Below are 26753 nucleotides of genomic sequence, written 5' to 3' on the forward strand. Positions count from 1 at the left end.
AAAGCCCAGTTCCAAAGTTCAGGTTTAAAAAACTCTTGTCTTGTCAGGTTTTTCCCGATGAGTTCCACCTTCAGACCCTGAACCCTTTCCTGCGCTCCTGTGCTGAGCTTCATCAACACGTCAACGTCAAGAACATCATCATCGCCCTCATTGACAGGTACAGTCGGATATAGTGTAAACCAACTAAGTCAAAAGAATTAGAAACTCTCTAAATACCTTTTTTGTTTTAGCGAAATGAACTAATTCTAAATTAACTGCGATGGATTGTCTGTGTCCTTGTAGTGACTGAAAAATACATTCAATATAATAGCTGAGCAAAAGACACAATGAAGAGAAACACACAGTGTAAAATATTGTATAATATTTCAGTTTAATCTAACTACAGACCCTTTCCATTATGTCTCAAACATTATATGTATATAAAAGTTGTATTTTTCTGTAAAAGAGAAATAACCTCTCCTGTAGTTAATGTTATATTATAGTGTCCTGGATCACCAAATGGTAAATAAGGGGACTGTACATGTTGGTTTACTAAAGAAAAAAGTGGATTTATTATTACTCTATCAAGAAGAATAAACAGGACGACCTATTTGCTCCCCGTTTGTGACCTTAACAGCATAAATCTACTCGGCTCTAATCTTTTTTTTTTTTCAGACTCGCTCTGTTTGCTCATCGAGAAGACGGCCCCGGCATTCCAGCTGAGATCAAACTGTTTGACATCTTCTCTCAACAGGTGGCCACTGTTATTCAGGTAGGATATATTAGTTTAACCTGCTGTGTAAGACAATTTAATTAGTATGTAAGAATATAAAAATGCTGGTTTAAGTCACATTCAGGCAGGATTTATTTCAGAAAAGGTGATTTTTATTTAACATGATTAATAGCCACATGAGTAAATCTAATCATCCCATTACTGATCTACATGGGTTTTGAACGTTCAGTCATGTCAGCTCCCTGCAGTATGATAAACCAGCAGAATGTTCTTACTACACTGTCCCTCTCAACCTCTACTGACTTCAAGTTAAAGTGTCAAACAAATGCTAGACTGACAACGCTGATGCTTGTATTGTATGTTCTACCTCCTTCAGTCTCGCCAGGACATGCCATCAGAGGACGTGGTCTCTCTCCAAGTGTCCCTCATCAATTTGGCCATGAAATGTTACCCTGACCGTGTTGACTATGTAGATAAGGTCCTGGAGAGCACTGTGGAGATATTCAACAAGCTCAACTTGGAACAGTAAGTATCCATACACTTGAAACACAGGGGTATAAGAAATGCTATGTATTTGGGCTGTTCTGAATCGTCATGGGGTACCACCATATTACAAGGTATTATTGGTGGGTTCAAGATTTTTCCATTTATTAATGCTATACAGTCATTCTTCTAAGCTGCAAGGCATAATATTTGTCAAATAGCAGGGTTGGAGGGTAGTATTATTAAAACATAAACGTCTCAAGTAGATGATGCAGCAAATGCAGTCTTTTGTCAAATAACAAAAAACTGGAAGTAATATTAGTTGGCATGAGTGGAAAATTATCAGGAAGCTGGATACTACCGTGCATACTCTTTATCCCATTTGCAGCATAGCGACCAGCAGTGCAGTGTCAAAGGAGCTCACCAGACTGTTGAAGATCCCAGTGGACACCTACAACAACATCCTGACCGTGTTGCAGCTCAAGCACTTTCCACCACTCTTCGAGTACTTTGACTACGAGTCACGCAAGAGCATGAGTTGCTACGTGCTGAGCAACACGCTGGAATACAACACCACCATTGTGGCCCAGGAACAGGTCAGATTCCAAGCTACAGCACAAGGATGTCATTCTACTTGTTTGTAGTTTATTATGTACACTCGGCTAAGAGTAATACAGTCTTACATACTGGTCCTGAAATTAATCCTACATTCATGACGGAACATTATACTCAAACTCAGGTCCTTATTTTAAATCAGTCTCACTTACTTTGAGTGGAAGGATTTATCTAGTTTCTGTTCCTCTCGCATTTTATTTTATGTTTTTATTATCAGATCTCAAGTTCTAGGTTTTGTCTATTTGTTTTTTACACAACTACTCAAAATTAACTAGTCTTGCATTGGCAAGACCTGAAGCCAGGTTTATACTTGATGGAAAAGGTAAACAGGAGACTAGACATATACCCAACTTTAGAAAACTATGATTAGATGTAGAATCAGATTAATTGGCGAGAACAGGGCATCATTACCTCATGTTTATTCGGGTTAATGCCTGACTGTGGTCCTCTCATGCTACTCTGACTCACTTGAGCTGCTTGATGCTCTGATACATGACCTCAGAGTGATTCACTCTCTCAGCCAAAAGCAGTGGAAAAAATGTTGAAAATTAAATCATTCTCCTTCTCCGATGTCTTTAGGTGGATTCCATTTTGACTTTGGCATCCACGCTGATCCAGGACCAGCCAGACCAGCCAGCTGATGATCCTGACCCTGAGGACTTTGCTGAGGAGCAAAGCCTTGTTGGTCGTTTCATCCACCTTCTACACTCTGAAGATCCAGATCAACAGTACCTTGTTAGTCCTCACCATTCAATTTTTTTGTTTTTATCTCATGTAGTAGATTTTACCACATTCTACTGTACTGGCCTTTATATTACTGCTGAATACTTTGGAAGTTATACCAAAGTGTTTCCTCTTTTGATAGTATTTTCCCTCCTTGGTCAATTAAGAGTATTGAACTGTAAGGAAATTAATTGATTGAGGAATTTATAAATTAATTTACTGAATGAAAATGAATGCTAACAGTAGCTGCCCTAAAAGTATTAAACTGTATTTAAAACTTTGAAACTCTACAGGAAATTTTTCATCTTTGTCATAGTTCTTTAACTGAATAATCCCAAACATGGCTGGCAAACAATAGGTCTGTTTTGTTGATTGAAGGTAACTTTCAGATTTTTTTGGTCAGATTCTGAACACAGCCCGAAAACACTTTGGGGCCGGTGGAAACCAAAGGATTCGCTACACACTCCCTCCTCTGGTGTTCGCTGCCTACCAGCTGGCCTTCAGATACAAGGAAACCTCCTCCCTGGTGAGCAAACCACACTGTTCACTACACCTTGCATGCTTTGTGGTTTTGTCTGTACTGTTATTAAATTATCCCAAATGTGTCTGTCCTCAGGATGACAAGTGGGAAAAGAAGTGTCAGAAGATCTTTTCCTTCGCCCACCAGACCATCAGTGCACTTATCAAGGCTGAGCTTGCTGAGCTGCCTCTTCGACTCTTCTTGCAGGGGGCGCTGGCTGCAGGCGAGATCGGCTTTGAGAACCATGAGACTGTAGCATATGAGTTCATGTCCCAGGTAGGAAAGGACTGTCAGTTCTTTGACTCTCTTAAGAGTTCAGCCTTACATCATGTCCACACAGTGAAAGCAGCCAAAGTATAGGTGTGAGAGTGAACAAAGATTAAACCAAGTGTTAGGATCCTCTTGTAAACGAGACGATAATTATAAAGGGTTTATTCCATGATGCATTTCTATATAAAACAACAAACCGTGTCTCCTTTTGGCCTTATATTCAAGTACAATGGATTAGGGTGAAAGCTACAGTTGCACTTTTCATACAGTAGATACACAGATGTCAGGCACACACTGATTACATAACTTCCAACTGGCTCCATTGTTCATGCCATTGTTTTATAGACCTTAAATCCACTTGGTTCATTTTTGTATATCAGCCATGATGCCTACATTCATAAATTCAAGGTGTTGGCTCAGTGCCGCAGCAGTGTCACATTACAGGAGGAGAGGTTTTGACCAATAAGGCAGACGATTTGATGTTGTTGGGATGAGTGAAATGTTTAACAAATTTAAATATGAATTTAAGCATTGTTTGGGGTGGGGTGTAGATACGCATCTGTGAGCAGTTTCATTCAAAGGAGGTTGACTAGGCCAAGGCTGAAAAGCAATTTCTATCTAAATATATCTTATATTTATTTATATTTTTTGTTTTGTCTCTGTGTTCATCTAAAAGACTTATTCTGTAGTTCTCTCCTTTGACCATCCTTTGTCTTATTTGTATTCTTCTCTCTCTCTCTCTTTCCTCACTGACCCCACCTTTCCCCTTATTTCTCTTATTGCTCAACCCTTCCCCCTCGTCACCAGGCCTTCTCCCTGTATGAGGATGAGATAAGTGACTCCAAGGCCCAGTTGGCAGCCATCACACTAATCATCGGTACCTTTGAGCGAATGCGTTGTTTCAGTGAGGAAAACCACGAGCCACTGAGGACTCAGTGTGCGCTAGCTGCCTCCAAGCTCCTGAAGAAGCCTGACCAGTGCCGAGCCGTCAGCATCTGCGCCCATCTCTTCTGGTCAGGTCGCAGCACTGAAAAAAACGGTGAAGAGGTGTGTACTCTTGATTTGCTCATATTGACCAGTTATTTGTTGCTATAAAAACAGTGTCATATGTCATGATTGACTCATTTGGTTTGGGGATTTAATTAACTGAAACTTAAGCCCACTGCTCCACACGATGATAACCACGGTGCAGACTGTGGCTACAAATGTCATCAACAGTGAAAGATGGCGGCCCTAAGACCTGACATGTTTTTGCTTCCATTTTGTATAGTGGGAGAAAATTGAGACACTTTGTCCATTCTTATGTAAAGTCATAGACCAGGCTCAGACTGACTGAATGTATATATATTTGTATGGCAAAGGGAACTAAATGTCTTGTGCTCCGAGTATGTGCCCCAGCACATTCTGTGTGGGGTAGGTTGTTGTTTCAATGGCGTCCAAACAATAAAGCTTTAAAGGACCCATCGTATGCCCATTTTACCACAGTTGATATGGTTCCTTGGGGTCTTAATGAAATGTCTGTAACATATTTTGGTCAAAATACCACAAGGCTCATTTAAAACAGACCCCTTTTTACCCTGTCTAAAACAGCCCTCCTCAGATTGATCGGTTTTGAGTGCCCCGCCCCCCTCTCACCCCCCCTCTCCCCCTCCTCCCTCCTTCACGAGATACAAGCGCCCAGATTTTTAGCTGTCCATTACCTCTGTAGAAATATGGCTACTGGAGAAAAAGATACAATCTTGCAACCATATCGTTTTGAACCAGAGTCAGGTGGGCCGAAGCCTGGCTGCGAGAGCACCAGCGCCCCAGCGCAGCCCCGCAGTGGAAGCTGGAGCTGGCGCAGCAGCAGCATACTTCCAAACTGTTGAGTCAACGTTTAGAGGTGTCCCGGGGGTCTCCCCCTCGACGAACGGCATGTTTATGCGGCCACTTAGATGTCTGACTGGTAGCAGCAGCAGCGAGCTAACGCTAGCCGGCTCCCCCGGCGAGCTGCCGGCTAGCGTTAGCTCAAAACACCTCTTAACGTTGACTCAACAGTGTGGAAGGATGCTGCGCCGGACCGACGGAGCCGGGCCATCTCTCCCCGGAGCCGGGCCTTCTCTCCCCGGAGCCAGTGAGATGATGGTGGGGGGTGGTCCAAGGCCATGTAGCGAGACTCCCTACATTGGTATGGTTGGAACATTAAGTATTTTTCGGTCGTAATCCCATTCAACGCCATCTAGCGTATTGTTATCGGTAGACATGCCAGATACCCAAATTAACATGTAGAAGCACTACAAAAGTTGAATTTTCATAATATGTCCCCTATAAATCCATGATGGGAACAAAAATGCAGATGAGTAAAGGATTTTAGATTTTCAAACTACTATGTCTCAATAATATACATGATACTCGGAAGTTTGAAAGATCATGGTATGGACACTTTAATCTGTTTCAACAGCTGTTGTGGCTAACAAGTGCTGTTGTGGCTAACAAGTACTGTTGCACCTTTTAGATACGTGATGGTAAGCGGGTGATGGAGTGTCTAAAGAAAGCCCTGAAGATTGCCAACCAGTGCATGGACCCATCGCTGCAAGTCCAGCTTTTCATTGAAATCCTCAACAGATACGTCTGCTTCTATGAGAGAGAAAACGACGCGGTAGGACACAACAAATGTCAAATTTCCTCACAAAAAATTATAAATCTGTTGTTAACTGTTTAAACCTCAAAACACATAGACATTTCCTTCTATATAATGTTAATGCAGTCTGTAAACATCACTTCACACATATAATGTCCTCCATCCTCCAACCATCCAGGTGACTGTCCAGGTATTAAATCAGCTGATCCAAAAGATAAGGGAAGATCTTCCCAATCTGGAGGCGAGCGAGGAAACGGAGCAGATCAACAAACACTTCCACAACACACTGGAGCATCTTCGCCTGCAGAGGGAATCCCCTGAGTCCGAGGGCCCTGCTTATGAGGGCCTGGTCCTTTAAAACTAGGCAGGTTGGAAGGATGAGAAGCCCATCCATAGATGTCTCACTATATTATGAGTATAAAACTACACACACTCACAAGGACACACAAAGGTGAGGGATAAATAATAAACATCAAGAAATGCTAAAAGAACTCAGCCCTTTATTTTTTTTATTTTATTATTATTATTCATTTTTGGCATCATTTCCTCCTCACTTTCCCTTAGGAGCAGAACTATTATCTGCAACTGGTTGGAGATGTTACATTTTAAGAAATGTGTGTCAGCAACATTGTACTTAGCTTCGATTTGCAAATGTGGCGAGTCTCAGGCATCATTCCTTTATGAATTCATACTTGACCAATTTATCTTTAACCTGCATCACGTTATTGTTGATAGTAGACTTTCTAGCTTTGATAGGTGTATACACTGAGTCATCAACCCCTCACTTGTCCACACCTTTCCATACTGAAAAGTGGATTTACTAGCTGAGCCTATAAAGGCTACACAACATTGTAGTTGTGTTACAGCTGTGAAACACGTGAGCTAGTTTCCAAATCTGAATAATGAATAACTCTGCTGTTCTTTAGGAAGGCTGTGTGGCACATTGTAAACAGGATGGCACCGACCAAGTCTAAACAAATTGAACCACATGAAAACTTTGGCCCTGCAGGAATGACACAGATACTTTTATTCCCACTAAAGAAATTCTGACAAATGTTTCGGAGTGGAGCACCTTTTCATCACATCATGCTTTGTCTGTGGGAACTTGTGTCAGTTCAGTTTATGATTGTGCCAGCATTGCATGAACATTAGTTCTTACGGCATCCCAGCTGGGCTGCAAGTAAACAACCTAAAGTCTAATCATTTGTATGTGGGAAATATTTCATATTTTTTCAAAAGATCCTATATCCTCTCACTTCTTAGTATTTCTTTTTGATTCCATCATAATTGTCTCTCCATATCATGTGTATTAGTTTATATCTGGACTTCTCATCAATGAATTGACACTCTCAGAACTGCAGCATGTATTTGCATGCTCTAGTATGCTTGTACCATAAGGCCTGATTTTCTCTACATTGATCAACTATAATGTCTGACTTTGTCAAAACAAATTCTAGATCTGTGAAATCCTGGGGGAGCTGCAGCAATTCCTCAGGATTGTAGATGCTTGACAACTTGCCATACGGAGTACGTAACCATGTACTGTTTGTGTGTAAAATTTTTGAATTATTTGCTGCAGCATCTGACTGTGTCTGCTGATTTCTCTTCTTTTTATTTTTAGCTATTGTTGATTTGTTGAGGACACTCTTCACCAATTTCTCTCCCTTTTTGAATTTGTGTGTAAACCCACTTGTAAATCAGATAAAGAAGATTAAATAGCAAATATCATTGTCATTTACTGAAATAAAATTGAAATTAACAATAAATATGTGCATTTTGTTAATTTTACACACAGCTTATGAATATAATAAAGTCGTATCATTATTAATATATTGACTGCTGTCAAATATTTTGGGCTTATGTTTTTTCTTGAATTATGAAAACATCAAATTTTTTACCATGAAGGTGAGATTCCAAAAGTTTGTCAACTAACAAAATCTGTCTCCTTTGGCCTGTTTGTCTGATGACTTGCACAAAACATGTAAACAGTCAATCAGACTGACTCATGGCCAGTGTTGCCACAGTTACTTTGAAAAAGTAACTTAGTTACTTTACAGATTACTTGATTTTAAAAGTAACTTAGTTACTTTACAAGTTACTTGATTTGAAAAGTAACTAAGTTAGATTACAAGTTACTTTATTAGTTACATTCAGCATCTTCCGACAACGCCCCCGCCGCCTCAACATAAAAATGACAACCGGTTTCAGTGTTGCCAACTTAGCGACTTTGTCGCTAAATCTGGCGACTTTCCAAACCCTCATGGCGACTTTTTTTGTCAAAAGCTACTAGCGACAAATCTAGCGACTTTTTCTGGTAATATTGGAGACTTTCTGGTGTTTTGGAGACTGACGTGAAAGCACGTATCGTTCTGCAGTTACTGTCCTCAACGAGCAGCGGGTGCTGCCGTGAGCCCCTCCGCCGTCCCAACGCACTCACAGGCGGTCAGTCTCCCAGTAGCTATTACGCAGGAGTCCTGCAGTCAGAGCAGAGAGGAGACCCACACTCCGCGTCCTCCAGACTGCAAATGAGTCACGCATGCGCAAAGCCACCGCTGAGCCTGCCCTGTCTTACAGAGAGGGATTTAAGTGTCAATGTATCTTCACTGTCACTGGAAAACATGAGTCATGAGTCATTGAAATCAGTCTCTTCATCGATGCAGAGTCCACATCTCTCGTGTGGAACGTGGTGAAAGAACATGCAGAACAATGCACAGGGAGCCACTGCAGAGCGGCTGAAGAGCCGCGGGTTGCCGACTCCTGTCTACGGCGAAAGAGCGATTTGTTTACTGCTCCGCTGTTAAAGACATGCGGACGTCAACACATTAGTTCGGCTAGAATATTAGTCTCAACTACACCACCATATATAGATAGATATAGATAGCATATTGTTATTGATAGGCCTGACATGTCAAGGTTAGGCTATTGTTATTGTTAGGCCCATACACTTTCCCCAGCTCAAACCACTGTCTTGGATCAACGAGTCAAGGAAATTAAAGATTGCCTCCCCTCTTGTGAGTGTGTTTGTATGTGTGGCTGTGAGCGACTTGCACACGAATAATGAATAAGTCTGTGCTAGGCAATGGTTACGAATACGAAGGTATTACTAAGGAAGGAGTGAGTCTTTAAAAATACTGTTTATAAAGCAATGAATATCTGAATGATAGATGAAACAATGACCATGCCTGCGGTTACTTTTATACTCGGAAGCGTACATGCAACTCGCGTTCAAATGATAACACTCCTCTTTTGATTGGTGGATCAGGAACGAAACAGTATTTGATTTGTTTCCGTCAGTCCAGCCCCTTGCATTTCGCCACTGAGGGAGCTTTCACTAACCAGTTTTTTGTTTTTTTTCTCCGTCTGTGACATCGCGCCCCCCGTGGAGAGTGTTTGCGCCCCCCACTTTGATAACCACTGTGTTAGATGAATGACAACAATTGATGCCTTTTCAATTTAATTAATTTGAAGAATGGATGGGGAAAAATTGTGAAGGATGAAAAATAAGTCACTTCTCCTCACAAACAGAAAGAATTGTGTTAAACTTCAACTCTTTCAAAGATTCCCTTAACTTTGAAGGGCCAAATCTCTAATTTATATAATTCAATTATGTCGTTTAGTAGTGTATCAACCGAAGACATCAAGACAAAATGGGAGGAAGAATTAGGAACAGCCATTTCAGACGAGACATGGGTTAGAGCTCTTAGCTGTGTAAATGGAACCTCTTCTTGTGTACGCCTCAATCTGATTCAATTTAAAGTTCTCCACCGTACTCACTATAGTAAGGCCAGGCTTGCAAAAATATACCCTGAACTAGATGATACGTGTGATCGCTGTAAAGCCACTAACGCAGACCTAGCTCATATGTTCTGGACGTGCTCCAAGTTGGAAGAGTTTTGGAAATCAATATTTGGGATTTTGAATGTTGCTTTTGGCCTACATCTACAACCTAGCCCTTTAATGGCTATATTTGGGGTAAGGGGTAACGACACTGCGACAGCCACTAACAAGAAAAATGTTATTGCCTTTGCCACTCTAATTGCTCGAAGGAGAATTCTCTTGGAATGGAAATCCCAATTACCACCGAAGGCATCTGTGTGGCTTTCTGATATGATGATGTTTTTAAAAATTGAAAAAGTTAAATACTTTCTTAGAGGATCAACCGGAAAATTCAACAAAGTCTGGGACCCTTTACTAGTTTATTTTGACAAACTTGTCACTCTCCCCTCTCATTAGTATATGGCGTTAACGTAAAGCGCAAACACTTTCATCTTAGGTGAACTCCCCCCCCCCCCCTTTTTTTTTTTTTTTTTTTTTTTTTTTTTTTGTTTGTGGCACAAGGAATGTTAGGGTGGGATGGGGTTTATAAAAATATAAAAATGTAAATTGTTAAAATGCTACTGTTTCATTGTACATTGACACAAAAAGAAATTTAATTGAAAAATTGCAACATGTGTGACAGTGTACATCTTGTCTAACAACCAATAAAAATACATGTAAAAAAAAAAAAAAAATTCAACTCTTTCGTTGTAAAAACTCAACTGTTATGTTGCCACATTTGACAGTTATTCAAGTGCATTTTGGGGGGGGGGGGGGGGGGGGAAATCGATGTTCAGCATTGTTAATATATTTTGTTTCCATATTAATTGTACAATTCTTTCCCATTTCAACCTGGCTGGTGGTGAAGGGATGTTAGGCCTTCTGTGGCTCTGTCATTAGATAAGGTTAGAAAGATTGTTGACATCATATTAGTTTTTGTTAAAATATATTTGAACATATTGAGCAACAAAGTAGCCTAACAGGGCAACTGAAGTCATGTCCTTCTGACTGGCTGTCAGTTTTCTAATCCACCTGATTATTTGACTGAAGCAATGGTGATCTTGCAGCTATAAAAAGAGAGGGGTGGGGGTCAACAGATTCTCAAACTGTACAAATAAAGTTGATTTTATTATTATTATTTCTGTATTAAGTGGGAATTTAGACTGAAAACATTGCAGGGGTCTACCATAATATTTTAACATTGAGTGTGAAGCATTAATACATTAAATTGTTTATTAAATGTCAAAACACTGAACTATGGATTCTAATACTCAGACAGGATTTTACAAGGCATATATATATTGTTTACATGACCTGTGCTGAGACTTGAGAAATTAGGCTGTAAATTAACAATTATTAAATAATATGAATAAATACAGTTTTCTTAAATGATGCCATCAAAGAAGGAAACCAGCAAATAGGCCAACGTCCCATGATGGTTCCTAAAGCTTTCTGATTTTTAAACACTCCTGTACAGTCTGTTTTCTCATAGACAACATCTGGGGGAACATTTACTAAAAGTTAATGTATTGCTTCCTAATTGTCTCATGGTTAGTAAGCAAAGTAAATAACAATAACAACAGCAATAGCAATAATAATAATGCAAATAATAATAATAATAAAATATGGGCACAGTATGGGGAACCCAGCAAACAGATCCCCTAACATTCCCCGATGGTTCCCTAAAGCTTACTTCAGTGTTCAAACCTTTAAAGAAGCTGCAGCAGCATTAGGAAGTCCTTACTGAATTAGCATAGGGTGCGTTCACGAACATAGGCGAATCGATAATTGTTTCCTAGGCAGTCGTAACCAAAATAAAATCTGTAAGATTAATATGAACAGCAAGGCTCCAGAGACACATCAGACTAATCCAAAATGTGCTGCTTACATATTTCCAAAAGGTGAGGACAGTAATCAGATTTAAACAGAACAAACAAACCTAAAACAAAACGATTCAGCTCTAGAGAACAACGCGGATATGGAGGATTGGAGTGGGTATTATACACCTCGAGTCCTATGAGCAGACTTGTGTTAAATTGTTCTATATTAATTGTAATAATACGATATTAATTCCTTGAAATATGGCTGGGTGTGTATACAGGTCTGGACGTAGGACAACATATCGTCTCAAACCCCGCTGTAGTCACATGTCAGTGCGGAGCAGTTTGAACATTGTTATTATAATCTCATATTATTATGATTCACACGACTTGCGTGTCTTTTTCTTGTGATTGTACACGAGGACTCAACCTGAGTGCGAAAACTCTGCAGTGATTTCTTTTTCCGCGCGGAACGTGAACGCTGCTCTGGAGGAGGGAGTGCGCATGCTCGCAGCCTGAGTAAATATAATAGTGTAGTGTAGCTTAGATATGAGCTTATTTACAGGTTAGCCGTCAGTACGTTTCGCCTCGCTGTGTGTCCGCCTGTGTGTGCGTCCTGTCGGCCGTGTACGTCGGGACGAGCCGGGGAGCACCGTCCATGAGCCGCAGACACAACTTCCAGCTCGTGTAGAAGAGTCGGCGCGGCGCTGCAGGGAACGGACTATGTCGGCTAATAAAACAAAGAAAGTCAAAATGGCTACTAAATCTTGTCCTGAGTGCGACCAACAGGTGAGAGACCGAGCGGACGCCTCGTCCCTGTGAGTGTGAGTGATGTGGAGTTTCTTATTGAAGGTGGTCATGACTGCACAGACGGAAATGGAGGGTTCAGTGTCAGTGGTTCGTCCAAAGCACACAAACACAGCAGAGACCTGAGGCTCAGCAACTTACTGCTGCTCTGTTCTGCCTCTGTCTCTCCTGGAACACACACTCACATGTCCTGTTGTGACAGTCTGCTGTCCAGCACATGTCATTTCATATTTCATATTGTGTTCATCTGAATTAATCACTAGATTAAAAAAGGTCTGGTTGTAATTTACTATCAATAGCTTAAATAAGTTACCTAAGGTGTATTACAGTACATTAGCTTTTCAGATACTTCCTATTTATTAACCAGAAAGTCATATGTGCCATTGTCCATGACAAGTCGATACATAATGTCCTTCTGGGAGAAGGAACTTGGAACCAGAACTGAACAAATCTATATTTTATTTCTGTGACTACTAAATGTGTCAGCGGTAAATAGTTCTGATGAGGATGATTATTATTAGCTCTGTTGTTATTGTAGTATTTTTAAGGGGTATTACACCACTTTAAACTGCAATTTAAAGATCCGGGCAGGTATATGTGAGTAAGTGTTGAGTGTCTTAATCTGACATTTGAATCTCTTGAGTCAAAGCCTGTCTGGGCTGATAATAACACAATCAGAGGTTGTTGTTGTTGTTGTTGTTGTTGTGTCCCGTAGACCTAACATGCTGTGTGTCTCTCCCCTTGCTCTTTCTACACATGGACAGTTTAGAGTAGCATTTTATTGAATCATGGCATCAGCTACTTAAATATGCCAGACTTTTGCAATGTCAAAGAATATAATAAAGACAATTCCTCAATCATCACAGTATTCTTCCACCAAGTTGTGTAGTAATCCTTCATGTGGTTTGGGCTTAATCTTGCTTACAAAACAACAAACTTGTTATCACCTTATTATCACTAAAAAAGCATTTGTGCAAGATCAGAATGCTCCTCTATTGGCAGATCTCTGACTCACATGGCAGTATACAACTACACACTGGCTGCAAAGGTTGGGTCTGGCAGAGTTCTGAGGAAGCAAACTCTTTGTGTTGCATCACCTGTTTTTCATCACCTGTCCCTACACTGAAACCACCAATGGGACTTTCACATCCACTTCATGTTTTCTTAGTTGTGAAAAGGGAATCCAGCTTTGAACCCTCCCCTCGCTTTCATTCTTGACACAACTATTTCTGACAACTGTCATGAACAAGCCGATTGCAGCACTATGAAGGCCTCTCGGAGGAGACGTTCTGAGAATATGCACAGACTTTACATGATGTGGTGTATCCATCATTTTGCCTTCAATGTGGCTCTTCAGAACAGGTGTAAACACATGTGGGTTATTGATGTGATCTGTTTGAGGTTAATCAGACACAAGGGATGCTTTTGCATCTATTTAGTTTGGTCTGGATCTTCTCACGATATAGTGTTTGAATGACGAGAAAATTCATATTCAAACTAATGTTCTGTACTATGTCTGAAGTTGGTGATACTGGTTCTAAAACCATAATGATATTACAGTGGCAAGGATATTAGGGAAATATATTCTCAATTCAAATAGTTCGGCATAGCCCACATAGGTGATGACGACAGGATGTATCTATGTCATACAAAATGAACAACTGAAAGGATTAGCTTGTTGAAAGGATGTAGTTTGGGTCAGGGAAAATTGAATTAGTGTGGATCCAGGATTTCTATTTTCCCCTTCAGTTACTTTGCAAAAAAGGTTTTTTTTTTCTAGTATTTTAGTTGTTTTCTTAAGTGTAAAGTATTCCTATGGCTAAGATGTTAAAATGTTTATCACAAACATGTAGCAGCACAGGGTCTAGAAAGAAATTCAATCTGTAAATTGCCAATCACTAAGATCAGAATTAAACACTTGACAAATTTGTGTACATTCTCTCTCTGATAGCCAAAACATTTTTAATACATTTTTTTCTAAAGCTTATTGATTTTATCGAATTGTTAATAAATAACTATGTCGAGCCTTTCAACAATGCTACAGTATGCAAGTAAAATCCTGCCCATGGAACATGATGTGAAAATCCCCTAGGTGATACCGCTCTGCATGTATCCGCATGTTTTATTGAAGTGGTTGAAAATCCCTGTCCTCTGTATGTGCCGATTCTATGAGTTGCACTGCTGTGGCATTCATGGGTCGAAGGAAAATGTCACAGAGATTAAATCTTAGTGTTTCCTGTTTGTTTCTCTCTAGATTCCAGTTGCGTGCAAATCCTGCCCGTGTGGGTATGTGTTTATTAGCAGAAAACTGCTAAATGCCAAGTTAACGGAGCGCTCTCCAGCCATAGCAGGTAAGACTCAGCTGGAATAAAGCTCTTTATTATGTCGACAAATATAGTTTGACCTTGTGTGAAAACACTTGCTTCATCATTCTAAGTGTTTTTGGCTGTAAGAAACATTAGTTGAATAAAGAAGTGTATTACTTTTTTCAGTGCTGTCATTTGTGCTAATATGTTTCATATATGTTAACATATATTTCAGGGTGGCTGGTACACACTCTCAGTTTTTCATTGTCCATATTTTCCTCTTTAGAGAAGCTGGACTTGAAACGTAGGAGGACAGAGCGCATTCGCCGTGAGCGGATCGACTCTCCTCTAACCAGTGACATGGAGAACAGGAGAAGGTCCCGAGCCAACAGCCAGTCAGATCCAATCCGCAGGGGCCGGGGCAGACCAAAAACAGTGGGGCTGAAGAAACCGGACGAGGAGAAAGGTGAAATAACTGAATATTTATATACAGTTGGATATTACAGGCCTTCAAGTAGATATTGTCTGAAAATGTGCACCATGCAAATAATTTTGTTATTGTGCAAAAATGTTTGAGAAACAACTGCTTCAAAGTTTGATTTTCTGTCTGGGAAAGCAAATGTTTCTGAAACTAGTTCTGGAACTTATTATATTGATCACGTCATGCTACTGACCATGTTAAGCTTAAACCCCCTCTGCTTAGCTGTGTATTGAAAATATAAAAGTTACTTATTTAGTTCAGGCTGGTAAGATAAGTAGTAGTCTGGAACCAGGAGTGGTCTGACTGCTTTTCCATATCTCTCATACCATCACAGTAATACCTCATCATTACTGAATGTCAGAGATATACAAGATGATAAAGTATTAATAAGCAGTTGAGGATAATATTTGATGGGAAATTGTGGCTGAAATGAAAATAATATGTGAGAAAAACATACAGTACATCACTCCTGCCTCTTTTTTTTTTTAATTGATTGAAAATGTTGCTTTGATTGAAATCTTACAGATTGCTAGATCTCAAACATAAGCAATGAAATTGATCAAAAGACATGATCAAAGTCTTACTATATATTTACGTCTCTTACTTTCAACCTTCTCATATCCCCTTGCTCTTATAGACCATGTGAACGCCTGGTCTCAAGCATGCATGAAGTTTGCACATTCTCCCTACATTAAAACGGGTTAAAGCTTAAACTGTTAATCTGGTTTTTGTGTGTATGCATTGTTCACACATCTGACCCCTGGTCCTCTCCACTCCGGACAGTCCACTTGCTTGTACTGCTTGTTGTTGTCTTTTTATATTTTTCCTCTTTGTGAAGTTCTCTTCCTGAACATTCTTCTTCTGTGAAAGTCTTTTTTTATGCTTGTAAAACAGAAATTCGTTTTTTACTTTGAGGTTGTGCTGGGAGTTAGTGCAGAGGACAAGTTGGGATTGTGTCCCAGCCCCTGCAGTCTTGAACATTTTACATGTTCTTCTTTGCCTTCACTTTGAATAACTTACTCTGTAATTGTTTCATGATATCAGAAGATTTCTTTGTGGTCAAACTGCTCCCTGTACTAAACTTTGTGCACTAGTCAGTAAAGACACCACACACCAAGTTCAGGTTCATGCAGATCTACAATGTTAGATGTCAGAAAAAATTCACCTGCTTACGTGGAAACAACTGACGGCTATAACAAGTTGTTCCACTCCAATCCACTAGGTGGCGGTAATGCAGAAAATATGGAGGAGATCTGTTGGGCATGCTGGAGCTCTTTGAAAATGAGATAATTGAGTTAATGCTGGTAAAGAGACGATCATGAGAAATAAAGTGTACTTAAAACACCTGAAATGGTGGACTTACAGTGAGGAAACATATTTCACAAGCTGTTGCAGAGATTTACTGAAATAAAAAGTTGGAAGTTTTTTTTTTTGGGTGGAAACAGTTCTTCTGTATCTCCATTATCAAACTCCTAGTAGCTTCTGTGTTCTGTATGAACTGTTAATGTAGTTCAAGTAGATGCAGCTCAGATAACCAACATGTAGTCCACCGTGTAAAATTGGGTCCTTCAATTTACTGTCACATATTGTTTCATTGGCAAAAGCCTCCTGCAGAGTCTAGGGTTTGTTTAGTGTCTCTCGTCCAGAGAATCTTTCATTAGTGTTTGACACGATTCTTGTGTGGGTGGTAAAACAGGTACGTTGTGTTTTCATTCTGTTTTGGGACTAGTCATCAATCAATCAATCAAATTTTATTTGTATAGCCCATATTCACAAATTAAAATTCATCTCATAGGACTAGTGTGAGGCGTTATTCATTTTTCTTTTCTGTCAGACTTTTTATACCCAAACCACATCCATGTGACAGAAGTAGCTCCTCTTTTTGTACCAGACCTCTTGTTTTGTTGTGACTCGTCAAAGCTCTTCCTGTTCAGAATGACCACATTCTGTGTCACATTCACTCTCCACCATGTGTGTTTGTGTTGCCTTCAAGTAAATACCCTTCATGCTTCAGTGCTGTGGGGTACAGCAAATACCAAATGTCAGAAATGATTGTAGTTAGTATTTCTTTACAGATCACCCACTGTTACTCTTCTGAGCCAGAACAAGCACAGCCCAGCTGCTAATATTTTTTTCATTCTGGTCTAGTTCCTGCAGTTTAATCTTGTGATGCTCGTTGTATCAAACATCAGTTTATTTTGCTTCTTCAGAAACAGCTGCTGCTGCCACAACTGCTGGTCATGTTGGTAACCAGGCCATAACACTGGCCTCCCCCTGTCCCTTTCACTTCTCATTGTGTCTTAGCCTCAAAGTCCTTCATTCCCCTGTAATTTTTTTTTTTTTTACAGTGCTGTTCTGTTTCAAATTTGCAGAAGTAGGTCAATTTTGTCAAACTCAAATAGATTTTTTTATCCGTTTGATAGTGGTTAAAAATATGTTATATAAAAAACTATTTCTGTGCTGATTGTGATTTGTTTCGTCCACAGAGAAACAAGAGAAGGAGGTGGATATTTACGCTGGTCTCTCTGATGAAAAGGCCTTTGTGTTTTCTGTGGCCTTGGCGGAGATCAACCGCAAGATCCTGGGTCAGAAACTCATCTTATAGATGAAACAATGGAAAAACTTGAGAAACCCAGCACACAGGACCTACTGTAGGAAATCTTTTAATGAGGACGACCAAAGAGGACAGAACTGGATGGAGCTAAACTTTAACCTGGACTTGCTTCACATGGATAATGATGAAGACGATGTTTTTTTTTTTACAAGATTCAAAAGATACTGTCATCGATTCCTGCTATGTGCAGTACACAGCATGTGTTTAATATAAATACGTATAGACTCTGTCAGGTCACTTTATTTTATATACATTTTTCTTCATTGTGAGTGCTGATGTTTAAAGTCAGAGAACGCTGCAGTCAACTCATGGCAGTGTCCATATTTCCTTCAGTGATACAGAAATTCTTTTTCTGAGACTGTGAGGTTCTGCCTATGTAGTGAATGTGTTGATGACCACAGCAGAATGCCATATATAATGTGATGCTATCACAATATACTGTATGTATTATAAACACAACATACAACCTGAATAGGGCAGGCTGTCTGGGCTCAAACATCATTCCTTACGAATAGTTTTTAAATCGTCTCATCCTAGTGTTTTTTATTAATTAATTAATTATTATTTAATTATTATATGGACTCATCCTGAACAACCAAACCTTTATTTGTTAATAGAATGAACGGTTGACCAGAGACCAAGAGTGGGATATTATATATATATATATATATATACATTAAGCAAAAACCGCAAGAATTCTATCTGCCATGTTTTGTGTGGTTATAACTGCTGATTTGTTTGATTCTCTACGAGTATGGCTCATCTCAAACCTATTGATAAAGTTTATTGAAAGGGATTTGACAGGTTTGTAGCTTAAAAATTGTTCAGTGGTCAAGAGATGCTTTGTATTTCGCAAGAGACATAACCACACAGTTGTGGCTTTTTAGCCTAGTTTTAGAAAATTCTTTAATTACCCACAGCAGTTTTAAATCTACTTTTTAGTCTGGCTTGCTTTCAGGTTTAGTTTCATCTCAGGGAAAGGTAAGGTAAAATAAACAGAACATACTCTCTGGTTCTGTGGGTCAAATCCAGCTGGGGATGTGGAGAACTGTGAATAAAAGAAAAAGTGATCCAACAACTCTATCTACAATCAAGCCGACCTCTGGATGTAAATTTGAATCTAAAATATCTTAAAGAAGGCGCCTGATATGACTCAGAAAAGAATGATATTATTTTGGGGAATGGCACAATGTTACCCAGGCTACCCACCACTTTATAAGCAGTCTAGTTATCTACACAGGGCTGTGAGAATAACTCAACTAATAGTTTGTTGAATTTTAAAAGAGCTGAGATTATCCATTTAGACCAAATATAACACACCACTTAGTAAGCAATTCAGGGAACGATTAAAGAAAAAAACTACATGTCCCACAATTTCATCATCTCAAAAATGTTAAAACCTAAATTCTTGTCAATAGTATTAAGCCTCTACAGCAGAAAGTATTTTCACATTTAATCCCTTAATGTATCACAGTTCATTATTTAATATTTTTGTCATGGTTTTTGTTAAAGAGGTAACATGTAAACCCCAACTGTCACTTTCTTTTGTTGAACACTTCAGTAATATGGTGAATATACTCTCACTTGGAGGTACTGTGGTCAATAAAGTTTTCTTTAAAGAAAATGGAGGTTGTTCGGTCTGAATGAAGACAAACTACTATAGGTGTGGTACAGCCCATTCTTATAGGCTGGACACTAAGACAGGAAGCAGGTTACTGTAGTGACTATGGCTACTTCTGCTAACTCAACGTTGTGCCACATCCCCAAAATCAGTGAGTGAGTGGTTGATCCATCTGTCAGGTTTGAGTTTGAGATGAAGTTACACTGGTCGGCCAGGGATTTAAACATTGTTGTTATTTCCCTTCCCTACAGGATACATATTCATCATCATAATAATATATTTGATGTATTTAGCACCTTTCATAACACAAAGTCATCAATGTTCTTGTCCTGTCAGGCCTAACATGCAGACTACAAAAAATGTTTTATTTGATATATTTCAGATCATAATAAAGTACATCAACAAGTATATATGATGAAGTGGAAAGGAGGATGAAACACTCAATGTATAGATACATTTTACTATGTAAGATGTTTCATGCTAAACCATTGAATGAGAAAAATAGTTTTGACTGCAAAATGAAAAAAAACAACTTTAGACAAATAAGTAAATTATACACTCATTCAAACTAATAAACATTAAATAGATGGGACCAGTCTGAGGCTTTACAGTTATTATAGTTATATATATTACAACTACATAGTGTAAATGTTTGGAAGCAAAGAATATGTAATGTTAATAATAATATGCAGGCTAAATGAAAGCCTCGTCCACTGTTGGACGTTGATCAAACAAACACATAACACAGAATCTGCAAAACAACAATTCTGGTTCTAAGATCAAACTTCTTCAATAAGAAGCTACACATTTGCCTGTGTTATGGATGTACAGAAATATTTTTAATACAATTCCCATGGAGCTAAAAACATTATTAGTCTTCGGTAAAATTAAATAGCTTAATTAGAAATGAATTCTCTATAAAATATGTAATTAAATTTCTCATACTTCCTTTCCTCACAGAGGTGTTCTTTCTGTCAGGTCCATTGTTAAAGAATATAGAAGCATGGCTGTTAATATCTGTTTCTCTTATGTGATTATTTGTATTTGTATTTTTTTATTGTTTTATTTTGATATCACTTACATTGTTTTACCTCCTGTTTTGGGAATGGTTGGCCCTGTGTGTTCCACCTGAATCTGGTGATCCCATCTGTTCAGTCTCTGTGCTCCCAGTCTCTCTCTGCCTGTCTGTTCAGCTCCTCAGTGTTTCTTCCTCCTGCTGTTCTGTTCCCTGTACTTTACATCACACAATGAGGCAGGGCAGACCTGTGTTTTTTACAGCAGACTGCCAAAGCACTTCACAGCAGAGACACGTGATAGGTTAGAATTTGTGGGCAGACCGCAATAAATAGGGGTTTGTATTAAAGTGGGTGCCACATCATTTAATCATATAAAACCGAGGACAAAGCCTTTTCACGAGATACCAGACAATGTTCAGAAAGTGACCCTGTCTACCTTTACCATGACGTTAGACACGTTCAACGATGAAAAAAGTGCTGTGCAGCTGTACAGAGATATGATATACAGAATCTCCCCCCCTCATTTCCAACAATTCCTCTGCATCTGGCAGTCCCATCACGTTGGACTGCTTTACAAAGCAAGGGTTTGGCATACAGGCAGTGGCGGACTGATTCCTTTACCTTTCGACCTGTACGTTTAGCGCTGACGCCGTTCCAGGGTCTGTTGAAGGAAGGACATGTTTTAAACAATTCTATCACTAATATGCCTGAAATAGCACTGAATGAGTGTTCAAAGGAAGTAACCGGCTGGATTAGACTGATAACTGACAGGAAAGTTGGGATTTCTATCAAAAAAAAAATGCTACCGCTACGAGTAAATGACATAACTTATGTAACCAGTCCTTTATGCAAGGCTAAATGTTTTACTTTGTTTTTTTGGAATGTACTCCAGTCTAGACATGGAACCTAATCAGTTCAGTGACTGTCCGTGAGTGGCATAGAAATAACTTGCCATGTGGAACATCATTACCTGGTCAAGCACTACCACAAGAGGTCAGCCAAGATCAGCCTGAGCAGCCCTTCAATCCATTTGGTGTGGAAATGAAAAACTCATACATTTAAATCTGGAATAGCTGAGCACGTTAACATGTAAACTCTTCATGGTGTGATTCGGTTCACTACCTCTTGAATTGCATAGCTTTCTGCTTTGCTGTTAATGTAGAAAATGTAGTAGATTAAAGGTATAAGGTAACATACAACAGAACTAGACAGAAATTAAATTCACTGTGAGTTCAGTAGTTGTCATGCTCTAATAACCTAATCCTAATTAACAATACTAATATTGATTTAATACTATGATGCTACTAGCTTCTTACACACAACTTAAATGTGCTATATGTAAGTCTACTGTGACCATGGTTTCTTGTTGGGGGTGTGGAGTTTGTGGTGGTGGTCACTTTCCGAGAGCTTCAGCCCATGATCCCTGTGGGCCAAATATATATTTAGTGACTTTTTTTAGCAATTTTAAAAAAAGGTCAAATTTGCCCTGGTTGTATCTGTTTGTAAGGATTGCCTCAGCCTCGATCGGACCTCTGAATTCTCTGAATGCCAAGTCCACAAGTTGTGATGTTTTTGCAAAGTTTTCTGACCTTGTTGAAGCCACAGAAGTTTATTTTCCATTATGTTGTGGATAAGCCTCTTTTAATTTCTGTTATTTTATGTCTGAGGAAAATGCTGAAATTCCCAAATGCCTCATCATTTCCTGTCATCATGCTTTTGTATGTCCTGCAATAAGTTACCCGCCTGCTAGCTTGCTCGCATATTGTAGTTGCGGAGAAGTTGTAACTTTCCTTCAGAGTGTATTGTAATGAAAGGATAGGATTTTGATCTGTTATTTTAGTGGTCTGATGTTTATCCTTAGCATCAGCTCTGGTCAGCGCTAATATCTGTGAATATAAAAACTCCAAGGTCTCAATACAGAGTGTCAACACTGTTTTTAATCTGTCTAATCAAACATTTATTTATTATGCATTCAGCTTTTCCTTCAGACAAATTGGCAGCAACAAAAATATTTCAGCTCTGAGCCTAAATTTTATGATCCAAAAGGAAACGCTACAGACAATAAAGCCAGCCGTAAAACCCCAAAGGGCTTGTTGAGATAACCTCTGCTCTCAACAAGCAAGGGATGATCCTCACATCTACAAATAAACTGGAGCAAATTTCCATAAAAGTCATTGTTTGGAAAAACTGAAGTGAATATTCAAACTCTAAAAGGTTACTTTCTCCAATAAGACAGCTGGTAAATTAGCATAGAGACTAATAACAGCATATGACCAGTAAACAAGGCGGCATATGTAGATAACAAAATTACAGACAGACAATAGATACAATTAAAAAAGCGACAGTAGAGGAAATCAAAACATGTTGCATATTCACACCAAACAACCCTGTTCTCTCTATTCTACTTTACTATCCACATCTACTAGCCTGACATTCTTTACACCCGAAGTCGGCGGGGAAGAGAATGGATGTAAGAAATTCACGAGAACAACTATCAGCAGTATAATGACACTCTAACATTCACTCGTGTTTGGTGATCTTTGTGTTGAAGTCCATCTCTTCCCTTTATCCCACTGGAGATCCAGGTTTTTCACTCCCTCAGTCAACCTGGGCCCGCCCTTCCTCCCTGCTAGTTGTAAGGCTTTTTCAGGTCTGCAGTATCGTCCACACCCTCCCACACTCCTTCCACAGAAATACCCTTGTTTGCTCTTTGAATTCTCCACCAGCCCCTCTCTCCTCCCTGCTGTGAGTTTGTTCACACATCACTGTCTGTCCTACTGGCTAGAATAGATAGTTATAATAATAACGACCAACAGCCATGATATCTGATGTGCTAAAGGTAATAGTAAGGCAAGTGCTTAAGCGGTTGAAGCTAAAGGTAGACACCGATTAGAGTGACACTGAAGTGCAGGCCTTCCATCTCAGAGCAGCATTCTGTACATACTACCCTCTTAGGCCGCCGTCTCCGAAATTGCATCTAACAATTCTTTCATTTTCGTGTCTCGTGACTGAAGGCTGACACTTGTCAATCTGCATTTTGTGGACATTTGCACATTGTGAATAATGATAGTTTCTGTTAATCTCTAAGGTTATTTTTAACAAGAAAGTATATTTAAATCACAGCCCAGCTGATAAATGTTCTTGGACACCGATGAGGAGAGCTCCACTGTAAAAAGCTCCTGATTCACTCAGTGACATGCTGAGCCCTCTTTGAAAATGTACTGATATAGTTGATCCTAAATAGCTCTAGTCTGATAGAAATGTAGCTATAGTCTGATGTTTGGTCATTAACCTCTGGACAAAGTAAAATGATAACCAGGGCAGGACCAGGATAATTATTTGAATCTAACATCCACATGTTGACAACACTGTTACTGTTCTCTAAATATATTTTCTGTTTTCTGTTTATGCTAGTGATGCAGTGCTTAATTAATCACATACAAATAAATTGATTTAAAAAGAAAATCCCTTCTCTCAGTCTTGTCCTTGAGTAAAATGATTACTCCAAACAAGCAGGGGGCAGTATATTATGCTGTAAAAGTAAAATAAAAAGCCCTTAGGTGCATTCTTCTTTGTGATGGTCAGACACGCCATCAGACACATTGGGACAAATCCTGCTGGGCTGTTGTTTTGGCTCACAAGCCAATAAGATCTAATGTCTGCATTAAGAAATCTAACCTCAGTTTAGGGCACTTGCTAACTTGTTACTATCCTGAATGGTTTTTTTATTTAATGGGTGCTGAGAGTAAATGGCTGATACACTGCTACAGAGCCTTCTCACAGCTATAACCTCTTCCTCTTCTCGTGTTGGACTGAGGGAAGACTGAATCACTGTCACCTCTAGAGGTATGAAGTGGTATTAGGGAGACAGTGACCGGATGAGCCAAGGCTATCTGGTTAGCATGCTAACTTATTTATATTTAATTTCTGGTTTGGGGTGTTTGTTTTGCACCTGGCATTTTCTCTGAGTGAAAATACATTTTATTATGAATGTTTTTAAAACTGTCATGTCAGCAATCAGCCCCACTAATCCAAAAGTCAATGGAGTCAGTGTATAAACCCAGTCAAACCCTAACACACACACAGATATATTTGGGGGGGGGAACCACGTAAATGAGGGCAAACCTAAAGTCCATTCTTCCGTTGGCTGCTGTTCTTTTTTTTTTTTTCCTGTAAGTCAGTCACAGTTCTATGAACAGCTCATTGAAGCTGTTTCTCTTCTTTTCCTCTCAGCAGCTGTGATCCAGAGGTCAAAAGCTCAGAAAGAAGCATGTTACATGTGGCAAGCTAGATGGTGGCCTCTGTGAAGTCCTGTCTGGTAAATCCTTTCTGAAAAACACAAAGCAACAATACAAATACTGGGTATGGTGGACAAACAATAAGGGTCTTTCCAAAGACTGATGCAGTGATTAGGTTAGACATTTGTGCTGCCTTCTACCATTTACTGCATGTTACTGTGCAGCACAGCATATCAAGTAAGAGAGACCTTTCCACTTTTCACCCCTGTATTTGGTTCTTTAATCATGTGCAGCTTATTTAAAGTTCCAGTGGGTACAATTTGGGCGAAGGTGATCTGATGGCAAAAATGGAATATATATATATAAATTTTCCAATACAACATCTAAATGTACGAATTTGTTCGTTCTCCTTCATGTTTGGAAGGGGAGGATGAGGTGAGGGGCATTCATCTGCAACATGCAATCTCACCACTAGATATCACTAAATTCCAAACACTGAACCTTTAAACCCCTGATGCTATATTACTCTAATTTTTAAATCATTACACTGGCTTCCAGTTATTATAATCCATTTAAAATTTTATTCGGAACTTCTACACACTAGTGGTTTCGTGCAATTCATCTTCAGTTGTTCTTGTCATGAGCACTTTTCATTAAGACAAATAGTTCATATTTCCATGCTGGCTATTTCACACCAAAGGGAGCAGACTTTTGCGGTTGAGGCATTGCAGAAGCTTATCATATACAGAATATAATTCTTTTTTTATGGCTTATATCAGCATCCACACCTAATCTTTACTGCCCCCATGTGTCGAAGCCTCATGCCTCTTTGAATAGTGTTTCCCAGATCATTTCACAAAGTGCAGCATTTTTAGGTTTGGGATAAGTCTTTAGTTTTAGTTAGGCATCACTGAGATCTATGATTCAGGTAGGGCTAAAATGGGTTAGAGTAAAGAACAACTTATATGAAAGCAGCAGTTTGACTCAACGCACCCACCTACTTAATAGCTAAATGTATATTTTAACATGTGACCTAAGTTGTTTGCTCTGTTTTTTCTCCACCAGCTCTTGAAAAACATATCTTCTAAATGCTCCACCTTTCAGTTTTGATGTTGGATGTTGGATGCAGGTCATAGAGGGTTTATCAAAGCCTTTTCAATGACAAGAGCAGCTTGATAAAAAGCAGACTAAACCCAAACTGAAGTAGCAACCCACAAAACCTAGACAATGAGTTTGAAGACTTCTTAAACAAAGTGAGACCAAATGCTTTATAGTTAGCTGAGGGTTTATCACTCGGAGCATGACCTTTCATGTTAGACATTGTCATATGATCCATTGATAATTTGATAATGACAGTTTAGAGAGCAACTACACTTAAACATCCCCCTGAAGAATCCCCTTTGTGCTGCCATCTAGTGGTGACTAATGTCAGGAGCAGACACCCCCCACAAAATCACTGTAGTGCTCCTCTCAGGGAACTCAGGACATTTCTTGTCAGTCTATCTTTTAAGATGAGGACAAATTGATTTTGTCAAGAAAGCTCAAACAAAAAAGGCTCATAGAGCAAATGAGAAGGAGTTGCCCTTTGGGAGCCATGAACAGAAGATTCCTGTATTTTGCCTTTCCTTTTTTTCTACAGACAAAGGAATGTGACCTCTTCATATAACCTTTCCCAGAGCAGTGGACACACACACACACACACACACACACACACACACACACACACACACACACACACACACACACACACACACACATACACAAGGAGTAGTGGGTAAATTTCACCTGCAGTGCCCAGGGATCAGTTGTGGGTTTTGGGGGCTTTGCCCATTCACCGTCCCCCGCCCACAGTCCCAGTCATTTCAGGTATTCAAACCCTTTAGTCACAAGTGGCTTCTCTTACCTCTAGGCCACAGCTGACCCCACCGCAAAGCTCTTGGCTGTGTGTCCACTGGTTATCTAGATGCTTTGGGGCAGTTGTTTGTTCTGTGACTTGTGAAGACAGCCCAGACTGTGGAGACAGTTGTGTTTTGTTTTGTCTGTATACAGAAGGAGCATAACAGCGGGCTTTCAAGTCCACCTAACCAAAGT

At 39.5% G+C, this 26753-nt stretch overlaps 3 protein-coding genes across 4 annotated transcripts in view; 2 read left to right on the forward strand and 1 right to left on the reverse strand.

The window, feature by feature from the left end:
- Nucleotides 1–7709, forward strand: part of vps35 (VPS35 retromer complex component) — a 19290-nt gene extending 11581 nt beyond the window's left edge. For both annotated transcript variants that reach the window (XM_053428757.1, XM_053428834.1), the window contains 10 exons: nucleotides 48–157; nucleotides 655–751; nucleotides 1089–1237; nucleotides 1584–1791; nucleotides 2390–2545; nucleotides 2937–3059; nucleotides 3150–3329; nucleotides 4131–4370; nucleotides 5818–5961; nucleotides 6122–7709. In XM_053428757.1, the coding sequence (XP_053284732.1) occupies nucleotides 48–157; nucleotides 655–751; nucleotides 1089–1237; nucleotides 1584–1791; nucleotides 2390–2545; nucleotides 2937–3059; nucleotides 3150–3329; nucleotides 4131–4370; nucleotides 5818–5961; nucleotides 6122–6301 (1587 nt within the window). In that variant the 3' untranslated portion in view covers nucleotides 6302–7709. The remainder of the gene's footprint in view (nucleotides 1–47; nucleotides 158–654; nucleotides 752–1088; nucleotides 1238–1583; nucleotides 1792–2389; nucleotides 2546–2936; nucleotides 3060–3149; nucleotides 3330–4130; nucleotides 4371–5817; nucleotides 5962–6121) is intronic.
- A 4385-nt stretch (nucleotides 7710–12094) lies between these two features.
- Nucleotides 12095–24541, forward strand: c1h16orf87 (chromosome 1 C16orf87 homolog). Its single transcript, XM_053425012.1, has 4 exons — nucleotides 12095–12368; nucleotides 14641–14737; nucleotides 14979–15158; nucleotides 17660–24541. The coding sequence occupies exons 1-4, from the start codon at nucleotides 12303–12305 to the stop codon at nucleotides 17776–17778; spliced, it is 462 nt and encodes a 153-aa protein (XP_053280987.1). The 5' UTR covers nucleotides 12095–12302; the 3' UTR covers nucleotides 17779–24541.
- Nucleotides 22342–26753, reverse strand: part of LOC128442514 (plakophilin-3) — a 41446-nt gene continuing 37034 nt past the window's right edge. Inside the window, exon 13 of the mRNA XM_053424998.1 lies at nucleotides 22342–24753. Coding sequence (XP_053280973.1) covers nucleotides 24712–24753 — 42 coding nt within the window. The 3' untranslated portion in view covers nucleotides 22342–24711. The remainder of the gene's footprint in view (nucleotides 24754–26753) is intronic.

This window comes from Pleuronectes platessa, chromosome 1 (assembly GCF_947347685.1).
Source record: "Pleuronectes platessa chromosome 1, fPlePla1.1, whole genome shotgun sequence".
Classification (NCBI taxonomy): Eukaryota; Metazoa; Chordata; class Actinopteri; order Pleuronectiformes; family Pleuronectidae; genus Pleuronectes; species Pleuronectes platessa.

What these genes read in the sequence shown, in the direction of transcription:
- c1h16orf87 (XM_053425012.1), top strand. Translation starts at nt 12,303, where the DNA reads ATGTCGGCTAATAAAACAAAGAAAGTCAAAATGGCTACTAAATCTTGT. An exon ending in GTCCTGAGTGCGACCAACAG is followed by an intron (nt 12,369 to 14,640) that starts GTGAGAGACCGA and finishes GTTTCTCTCTAG; the next exon opens with ATTCCAGTTGCGTGCAAATC. An exon ending in GCGCTCTCCAGCCATAGCAG is followed by an intron (nt 14,738 to 14,978) that starts GTAAGACTCAGC and finishes TTTCCTCTTTAG; the next exon opens with AGAAGCTGGACTTGAAACGT.